Source organism: Macrobrachium rosenbergii, chromosome 16 (assembly GCF_040412425.1).
Source record: "Macrobrachium rosenbergii isolate ZJJX-2024 chromosome 16, ASM4041242v1, whole genome shotgun sequence".
Taxonomy (NCBI): Eukaryota; Metazoa; Arthropoda; class Malacostraca; order Decapoda; family Palaemonidae; genus Macrobrachium; species Macrobrachium rosenbergii.
In genome coordinates this window covers 38,241,262-38,251,916 of record NC_089756.1, presented here as the reverse complement: position 1 = coordinate 38,251,916, position 10,655 = coordinate 38,241,262, and the positions used below count along the sequence as shown (strand labels likewise).

Genomic DNA, 10,655 nt, shown 5'->3' with positions numbered 1-10,655 from the left:
ATATATATATATACACACACATACAGTATACATATATATATATATATATATATATATATATATATACATAATATATACTATATTTGTGTGTGGATCTATGTATACATATAACCACATATATACACTTAAATGAGAAGAATGGGTTACAAGCATACAAAAATATACATCGGAAATAAATGTAAAAAAAATTTGATAAGATTACAATTTTCAATACATTCATAATTATAAGCAAAGCTAGCCCCCACCACTACCCCAACCCCTTACAACACCACCCCACAAATCGCATAAAGATACGTAGAGCTTCTGAAAATATGGCATTGATAAGGTTATTAAATATAATATATATATATATATATATATATATATATATATATATATATATATATATATATATATATATATATATATAATATATATAAGCACATGTACACATGTATATATATATATATATATATATATATATATATATATATATATATATATATATATATATATACATATATATATATTTCTTAGGATCTGCTAACAAACTGAAACTTTAAGATAAAATATAAATCAAAATTCCAAATGACAGAATTAAACATAAAATCAACTTAACCTGGATTCCCGGGCGTGTTGGCAGATAGAGGGAGAAAATAAAACTCAAACTTAAATAATATTATCCTAAAACCTTAAATATAACTAAGATATTTTTCTCACGAAATGGAAGAATTACTGTTGGGAATATATCACTCACTCTGGAATTAATTCAAAGCAAAGGTTACCCTAGAAGCTACAGTACATTTCTCTTTTCCTTTTAATGACGTAATCTTATTTAATTTTGAGTTCTCCCGTCGACAAGAATTAATCTCGAAAAAATAGAACATTCACGACAGACGCTATAACCTGAGTTCGACCCTTAACATTCTCTCTCTCTCTCTCTCTCTCTCTCTCTCTCTCTCTCTCTCTCTCTCTCTCTCTCTCTCTCTAAGCAGAAAGAGGGGAAGTTTTTGAGACTTCCTCTGTATCACAGACGGCCAGAACTGAGGAAGGGGAGAGAGAGAGAGAGAGAGAGAGAGAGAGAGAGAGAGAGAGAGAGAGAGAGAGAGAGAGAGAGAGTCTTCTCTAGGGAAGGAGTTGGTTGCAGGATCTGTGTCTGGGAATTTTTGTTCGAAACTTTGAAGAATACTATTTGTATTTGAAGTTGCCGAAAGCTTTTTCGTTGTCACGCGTATATATGCGTGTATAAAGTGTGTATATATATACATATATATATGTATATGTATATATATGTATATCTATACATACATATATATATATATATGTGTATATATATATATATATATATATATATATATATATATATATATATATATATATATATATATATATATATATATATATATATATATATATATATAGAGAGAGAGAGAGAGAGAGAGAGAGAGAGAGAGGTGAAAAATTAAATGATCAATGTCTTTGAACGTACCTGTATTTGAGGGGAAAGGAAGCAGAGGAGGAGGAGGAGGAGGAGGAGGAGGAGGAGGAGGAGGAGGAGGAGGAGGAGGAGGAGGAGGAGGAGGAGGAGGAGGAGGAGGAGGAAGAAGAAAATTGAAGAAGAAAATTGAAGAAGAAAATAAGTAGAAAAAGAGAGAAAAAATGGATCTTCTTTGACAGTAACATTATTTGAGGCGAATCAAGGAAGAGTAGGAAAATAGGAAGAGGACAAAGGAACGAGAATAGGAAGAAAAAGGAAGAATAAAAAAGGAAGACATCATCCTTATTAGAGGAAAAGGATGAATTCAGAAAAATGCCTTCCTTTAACAGACTTAGGAGGAAAGCAAGCCATGGAGAAGACTTCGAGTAAGAGGAAGACAAGAAGAGGAAGAAAATAAGGAAGAAGGAAGAAACAGGAAGGAAGAAAGGAGATAACAGCAGCAGCAATAAAAGCTTTGAAGCCATGAGGACTTCGAGCAGGAGGAAGGAGAACAGGACGATAGGGAAGAAATTAAGGAAGAAGGAAGAAAAAGGCAAGATGAAGAAAAATAAGGAAGAAGGGGGAAGGAAGAAAAGAAGACAGCAGCTGAAAGCGATGAAGCAATGAAGACGACTTCAAGCAAGGGAAGAAATTAGGAGGAAGAAACAGGAGGAAAGGAAGGAAGAAAACAGCAGCACCAATAAGGACGACAAAAAAGAGGAAGAAAAATAAGGAGGAAGGAAGAAAAGTAAACAGCAGCAGCAGCTGAAAGCGATGAAGCGACGAAGACGACTCAAGTAGGAGGAAGAAATAGGAGGAGAGGAAGAAAACAGCAGCAGCAATAAGGAAGACAAAAAGAGGAAGAAAAATAAGGAAGAAAGAAAAGAAGACAGCAGCAAGCAATAAAAGCGCTGAAGCCATGAAGAAGACTTCAAGTAGGAGGAAGGAGAACAAGACGTTGGGTAAGAAATTAAGAGGAAGAAATAGGAGGAAAGGAAGGAAGACAACAGCAGCAGCAGCAGCAAAAAAGCAGCAAGAGCAGCAGCAATCCTTCACGGGACCCAGCGGTGGCATCCAGCGACGTTTCCATGAATATATGAATAAATATTATTTTAGGAAGAATTACTGAGCTGAATCACTTGTTGATGCAACGTTTACGTCAGCCTCCTCCTCCTCCTCCTCCTCCTTCTCCTCCTCCTCCTCCTCCTCCTCCTCCTCCTCCTTCGGTCCGAGGAGGCCACGCTGCTGCAACGGCTGTTATGCTTGTCTGTGTGTCTGCCTGTGTGTGTGTCTAGCTTTCTTCCTGTCCGTCTATCTGTCTAGCTTTCTTTCTGTCTGTCTGTCTGGCTGTATGTCAGGATTTTTGTCTGTCTGTCTGTCTGTCTGGATGGATGCGTGCGTGCGTGCATGGATGGCTCTGTCTGTCAGTCTAGCTTTCTTTCTTGCTGTCTGCTTGTCAGTCTGTCTGGATTTCAGTCTGTCTGTTTGCATTTCTGTCTGTCTGAATGGCTGTCTGTCTGGGTGGATGGCTGTCTGTCTGTCTGGGTGGGTGGGTGGGTGGATGGATGGATGGATGGCTGTCTGTCTGAATGGATGGAAGGATAGATGGATGGATGGCTGTCTGTCTGAATGGATGGATGGATGGATGGATGGCTGTCTGTCTGAATGGATGGAAGGATGGATGGATGGATGGATGGGTGTCTGTCTGTCTGTCCGTCTGGGGTATGGAAGTGTTGAATCAAAACTGCGTTGTCAGTCCGGGCGAAAGGGGCGAGTTTGTCCTATTTTGGGTGGGAAGAAGGGAATTCATTAATGGGTCCTAGGCCCCGTCTACGGCCGCTACCGGTCAACAGAAATGTCCTGGAAAGAGAAACACTTACCGAAAAGGTAAACAGAAAAGGTCTAGAGGGACAATAGCTCACCCCAACACCAAAATAAAAACAAGACAACAGAAATGTCTCTGAAAGTGTCACATTTATCGAAGAGGAAAACATGCATGTTTTGAGATGTTATAGAACATTCACCAAAAATGTCAGAAACTTGGAAGGGGAAAAGCTCCATCCACGGTCCCCCAACCCCCAACACCCTCCCTCCCCCCCCCAAAAAAAGAAAATAGAAAGATCTCATTAAGGAATATAGTTGATATAACGTCGAAAGACACGTGCCTTAAGTGACAAACAGGATGGATTCACTGACTAGCGTCTATTCTATAATTGCGAAGAAACGGTTGTCATGTTTGTTCACGCGCTGTATTCATTCATTAAGTTACATACTTGTTACCTGTACTGCATATTATGGAGTTTGACTTTCCTAATTTACATCCAGGTAAATTTTCGTTCAATCACGACTTTCAGGTACGTAATGTGGCCACCAAAATTTACGCTGGCATCTTCGAGTCAAAATTATTCCAACATTTCATTTCATTTCAGTTATCTATAATAAACTTAAATATATTACTTACCAATTGGTCCTGAACCGTATTATAATCATGACGCCATTAAATTAACAACCGTTCACTGTGGTGTTTCATAATATCATATTTCAAGTCTATTTTCTCTCTGTTAACTTATAAATGTATGTTCTTATTACTTTTATGATCACCTCTAAACTATGAGAGGTATTACTGTCAGTTCCAAAGCATTACCATTACTAATATTTCGGCTACTATGTAAGGTTAGGTTAGGTTAGGTTAGGTTAGCTTAAGTTGAGCCGAATAATGACAGTTATTTGATGGTCAAAAAGACTTCGAGCCGACATAAACTGATTCCAAAATTATTTCCTGATTATTTTTTTTTATATCTTTAACTTCATTTCTAAATGATTTCAAGTTAATTCTTTTCTTTGATTTAAAATCTTCACCACATTTTTTTTTAAAGACAGCAGTAGCAGACATCATTAATCAATGGCCTTCGCATTCATCACATCGCTAAACTAATAGAGTTACAAGAGTCCCGCGCACAATTACTGGGACAAAATTAAAAGTCTCGTGTACAATTACTGGAACAAAATGAACAGAGTCCCATGTACAATTACTGGAACAAAATGAACAGAGTCCCATGTACAATTACTGGAACAAAATGAAGAGAGTACCATGTACAATTACTGGAACAAAATGAACAGAGTCCCACACACAATTACTGGGACAAAATGAACAGAGTCCCACGCACAATTACTGGAACAAAACGACCATACGCATCCGCGCGCGTGGAATCATACGCTCAGATCACAGACTCCATCATTGTCACCTTCACAACTTCGTCTTACTTTGTCTTATTTCGTCTTATTTTCTCTTATTCTCTTGTCCCCTACAGTATATTCTGTCTCTCGTCCTGCGTCTCCTGGAACCCCAGAGTCCTAAAGTGTCGCTGGAACCCGTATTATTAGCAATTAAATCCAAGCTATTAAAAGCAACAATCAACTCCTATTTTTCCGTGGCAGAAGAAGAAGAAGAAGAAGAAGAACACGCTAGGATAGGGTAACACAGAAGGGGGAGTAGATGGGTAGAGGTAGGCCCCTTGAAAATGATGAAGGGTGCGGCTGGAAGAGAGATAGAGAGGAGAGGAGAGAGAGGAAGAGAGGGTGAAAGGGTGAAAGGTGATTGCCGAATTGAAAGAGAAAGTGTGAGGCAAAGTGTGAGGACTTGAGACTGGAGAGGGTGGATTTCTGTAAAGGTGAAAGGGAAGAGGTGTTTAAATATGTAAGCATAAACATTGCGAAATGGAGGAGCAGGAGAATGAAATAAGCAGAAGAGAGAGAGAGAGAGAGAGAGAGAGAGAGAGAGAGAGAGAGAGAGAGAGAGAGAGAGAGAGAGAGAGAGAGCTGCTAGGAGAAGAGACAATGATAGAGGATCGACTGGTTGATTGATTGATTGATTATTCTGTAACATAAAATGACACTGAGGTGCAAGTCGGACCGATAAATTAAGACACAGTTCTTGAACTAGAGGAGAATGGAGAAAGCAAAGGCCTGCCTGAAGCCAGAGTTCTGAAATGGAAGAGGAACTGAATCTCGTACAAGCAAGGCCTGTTTGCATTTTTCTTTTCCGTGAACGGAAAAAGACTTTCATTATCGGAGCCTCTGAAACGCCATGACCAAAAAAATAAAAGACTTTCACTGCTGAAGACTCTGAAACACAAAGAACACAGCTGCAGGCTTTCATTATCAAAACCTCTGAAACAGTGAACAAAAAATGCTTTCATTTAGACTTTCATAACTGAAGCCTCTGAAACACAATGAACACAGAACACTTTAATTACTGAAGCTTCTGCAACACTGAACAAAAACAGGAATTTCATTACAGAAGCCTTTGAGACACAATGAACAAAAAATGCTTTCATATCGACTTTCATTACTGAAGCTTCTGAAACACAATGAACACAGAACACTTTCATTTCTGAAGCCTCTCCAAAAATGAAAAAAAAAGGACTTTCATTACCGAAGCCTCTGAAACACAATGAACAAAAAAAAAAAAAAAAAAATGCTTTCATTTCGACTTTCATTACTGAAGCCTCTGAAACACAATGAACACAGAAGACTTTCATTACTGAAGCCTCTGCAACACTGAACAAAAAAAGGAATTTCATTACTGAAGCCTTTGAAACACAATGAACAAAAAATGCTTTCTTTTCGACTTTCATTACTGAAGCCTCTGAAACACAACGAACACAGAAGACTTTCATTACTGAAGCCTCTGCAACACTGAACAATAAAGAACTTTATTACCGAAGCCCTTAAAACATAATGAACACAGAAGACTTTCATTACTAAAGCCTCCGCAACACAGAACAAAAAAAGACTTTTATTACTGAAGCCTTTGAAACACAATGAACAAAAAGATTTTAATTACGACTTTCACCGCTGAAGCCCCTGAAACACAATGGGCAAAACAGATTTTCATTACTGAAGCCTCTGAAACACAACGAACAAAAAGACTTTTATTACTACTTTCATCACTGAAGACTCTGCAAACACTGTGAACCAAAAAAGACTTTCATTGAGACTTTCATAACTGAAACCCCTGAAACAAAGTGAAAAAATTGAACTCTGGCAAAAACAGAACAAAATTTTCATTACTGAAGCCTCTGAAAGACAACGAACAGAAAAATATTAACCTTTCATTACTGAAGCCTCAGCAAAAACCGGAAACCAAAAAAACTTTCATTGGACAAGTATGACTTTCATAACTGAAACTTCTGAAACAAAGTGAAAAAATTGAACTCTGAAGGCTCTGAAACACCGTTAACAAAATCAAATTTCATTCCTGAAGCCTGTGAAAGACCGTTAAATCGTATGACTTTCATTACTGAAGCTTCTGAAACACTGTGAACAAGTATGACTTTCATTACTGAAGCCTCTGAAACGAACGACAAAAATAATTTTCCATAATTATACGTGTGAGCAAACTTCGCCCACTCTCTCTCTCTCTCTCTCTCTCTCTCTCTCTCTTTCTCTCTCTCTCTCTCTCTCAGTAGGCACACTCACAAACAACTCTCTCCCTCTCTCTTTCACTCGCACGTACGCCCACAAACACGCACACGCAAGCACAAACACACACACACACACATACCTTCACACCTGAAGATTCCTCCAGGTATTATTTTTCTCTTTTCTCACAACTCTTCGTCATCCACGTCCTTTTCCTCTTTAACACCTCCTCCTCCTCCTCCTCTCCCTTCCCCTCCTCTTCCTCCACCTCCACCTCCTCCTCCAAATATTTGAGGCTCTTAATCAAGATTTTCTCAAGACTCGGTTAATCATATTAGAGACTTAATGAGCTTGAAGCATCATTTTACACTCCCCGGATGTGGCCGGGATGAGTGAGACGGGAAAATAGACTTCTTTTTTTTTTTACAGTTTTTTCCTTTTTTTCGCTCGTTACTTTGAAAGCATTTTTTTTTGTGTGTGTGTGTGTGTTTCGTTTGTGTTTGTGATAATGAATAGTTGTTATACACTGTTGAAGGGATTACTTAGTGTACGTACGTATGTATGTATGTATGTATGTATGTGTGTGTATATATGTATATATATATATATATATATATATATATATATATATATATATATATATATTGTGGGTCAATATACATATACATATATATAAATATATATATATATATATATATATATATATATATATATATATATATATATAAACAGTATACGCTATCTAGCTATCTACCTATATATATATATATATATATATATATATATATATATATATATATATATATATATATATATATATACATATATATATATATATATATATATACATACATATAAATACACATTTACTGAATATAAATATATAATCTACTATAAACCCTTACATAGCCTTTCCAATTCTCTGCAAGTCTGCAAGCGTTTTATGGATGAGGTCACAAGCCTCACGCCCTTTTCTGGCACAAGCAGACGCCGGTACCCATTTCTGGGTATCCATTTCTGGGCCGCACCACTCAGCCACGGCTCCGTCTCTGGCCGATAATACATATGTTATTTATCTATGAGTTCATCTCATTTCTTACTTTCTTAGTGATAATAGTTTGTTTTGAAAAAAATTTCGCTAATTATTATTATTATTGAAAAGGATGGCTATATTATGCGAATTTATCTTGCATAATACAGCCATCCTTTTCAATAAGACCTGTTTAAGAGAGGGTCTATTTCCTTCATATATAATAATAATAATAATAATAATAATAATAATAATAATAATAATAATAATAATAATAATAATAATAATTATTATTATTATTATTATTATTATTATTATTATTATTATTCAGTAGATGAAACCTATTCGTATGGTTCAAGCCCACCACGGGGGGGGGGGGCAATGACTTGGAATTCAAGCTTCCAAAGAATATTATTGTGTTCATTAGGAAGAAGTAAGAGGAAGTAAAGTAAAATCCATAAAGAAGAGAATTTCGGAGGGTCAGAATAAATGCTTAGTAATATCATACAGACAGGTTCGTTCAACAATTAGAAGGTCATAACTATGCAAACAGGTTTATAAGCAAATATGAGAAGATTAACAAATGTTACTTAACCCAAATAGTTTGGCTATTAACGGATGCAGGTTAAGGTAACGCACAAGAGGCGAGTGTTTCTATAAATATATAAAATGTTTACGTAATTAACATCTATCGAAAGTTAAAGAATAAAAAATTCGATGAATAAAAAAACACTGTCCCCAAAAATGCTAATCAGGGTCAACAATACACAGGTGAAAAATGCGCCGAAGTTTCCTCGGCGCAATCGAGTTTTCTGTACAGCGTAAAATGCTATATGAAACTCTCAGTCACGGCCAATGAAACTCTCAGCCGCTGCACATGAAACTTTCAGCTACGACCCGGTGGCCTGTGTTGTTGGCACCTATAGCGGTGCCAGACGCATGACCATGGCTAAATTTAACCATAAATAAAATAAAAACTACTTAGTTTAGTGGGCTGCAATTTGGTGTGTTTGATGATTGGAAGTTGGATGATCAACATACCAATTTGCAGCCCTCTAGCCTCAGTAGTTTTTAAGATCTAAGTGCGGACAGAAAAAGTCCGGATGGACAGACAAATAGCCATCTCAATAGTTCTCTTTTACAGAAAACTAAAATGAATTAAGTTATATGCACGAATATGACCTAAGGAAATATAAATGTCATACACTGAATGTCTTGATTTCCTAATATCTTTCAAATATGATTTCTGCTGAAGTACACTGAAAAGCTGAGTGGGAAACTGAATAAGGAATTTAGCTCTTCCCGCGTTGGGGTTCGAACCAGTTTCGGGAGAAGAAATGCTTGTAATGTTTACCTTTTGGGCGACAAGAAATAAAATATAATTGCGTCATATAAAGTCATATATAGCTGAAATATCTATACAACTACATCAGGAACGGCCAGGAATGTAAAGTAAAAATCAATAGAGGACTGTAATGAAAAATCTTGACTAAATTTGACAAGAACAAAATAGAAGATTTCTGACTTGTGTCCAAATCATTTACTTGTGGTATCCAGTGTAAGAATTCATTAGATAAATATAAAAGGACTAAAAAAATTATCATCTCATTCAATAAAATCATCAGGAGACGCTAACTGTTTTATTATTTGTTTGCTGGTACAAAATTATAAAGCCATTAAGATCCTTCAATTGGGAACATAATTTTATTTAATAATATCACATTTTCAACACTGACAATCTGTATGTATGTATGCATGTATTTCATATTATCACATTTTCAACACTGCCAATAAATATGTATGTATGGATTTCACATTATCACATTTTCAACACTGCCAATATGTATGTATGTATGTATGTATGTATGTATGTATTTAACGATGGCAAAAAAAAAAAATTTAAGGATCCACAAAGAGATTTCAACGCTGACTGTATGTTTACATGTGTATATGTATTTACAGTCGGTCAGTCTTTAGGCAAGACCCACACAACAAGGGCCAGCGATGGCGCACGCTTTTGTATGTGTGTGTATGTGAGTGTGTGTGTCTGTAACGTACCGTCCATCATCTCCCTTCCTCACACAAAACGCAATTCGAAGAGAACAATGCTGCTAAAACCTTGCAGCATCTGACCGATGGCTTTGTCGTTGCAAACTCGCCCCCCCCCACAACAAACCACCCCTTTTGCAATCTGGGCGCCAACTGCCCAAGAAAAACCTTCGCCTAAAAGGGGGGAGGGGAACAATGCCACGGGGTCAATAGATCTGAGATGGCCGGCCGAAGTCCGTGTTTCCAAAATGAAAAGGGGAGGGGAGGGGGAGGGAAGGGGAAGGGAGGTCCATTCGGTCTGCTAGAGAGGATAACAATGCATTAGTTCAATGTCCACGAAGGTAAGACCACTCGGTTTGTTGATGCCAGCTTCGAGCGAGAGAAAAAACGGAGCGGGATATCGCAACTCCCCTTGCGGGAGACACAATGGACAATTTCTTTGATGTAAATGGACTCTAAACAGCCCCGCTCAAACTTACCACCTGCCCTTGGCACACGCTGGGCAGACAGGCTGACAGACTCTCCCGTCCATCACCTTGACGGAGTGCGTCGTTCTTCTGTCCGTTGACGGTAACCAAAAGAAAAAATGTTAGCTGGGACGAGAAAGATCCCTTCGTGAATTGGGGCGTGCGAGGGTTCTAGAAGATTTGATTTGTAGGCGATTATCTGTTTTCTAAATATCTCCTGCAATTTATG

The 10,655-nt window shown here is 37.4% G+C and overlaps 1 protein-coding gene across 1 annotated transcript in view; it reads left to right on the top strand.

The window, feature by feature from the left end:
- The first annotated feature begins 2,601 nt into the window (after positions 1-2,601).
- LOC136846936 (ras-associated and pleckstrin homology domains-containing protein 1-like) overlaps positions 2,602-10,655 on the top strand; it is a 26,199-nt gene continuing 18,145 nt past the window's right edge. The window contains exons 1-2 of the mRNA XM_067118191.1: positions 2,602-2,721; positions 4,768-4,830. Coding sequence (XP_066974292.1) covers positions 2,602-2,721; positions 4,768-4,830 — 183 coding nt within the window. The remainder of the gene's footprint in view (positions 2,722-4,767; positions 4,831-10,655) is intronic.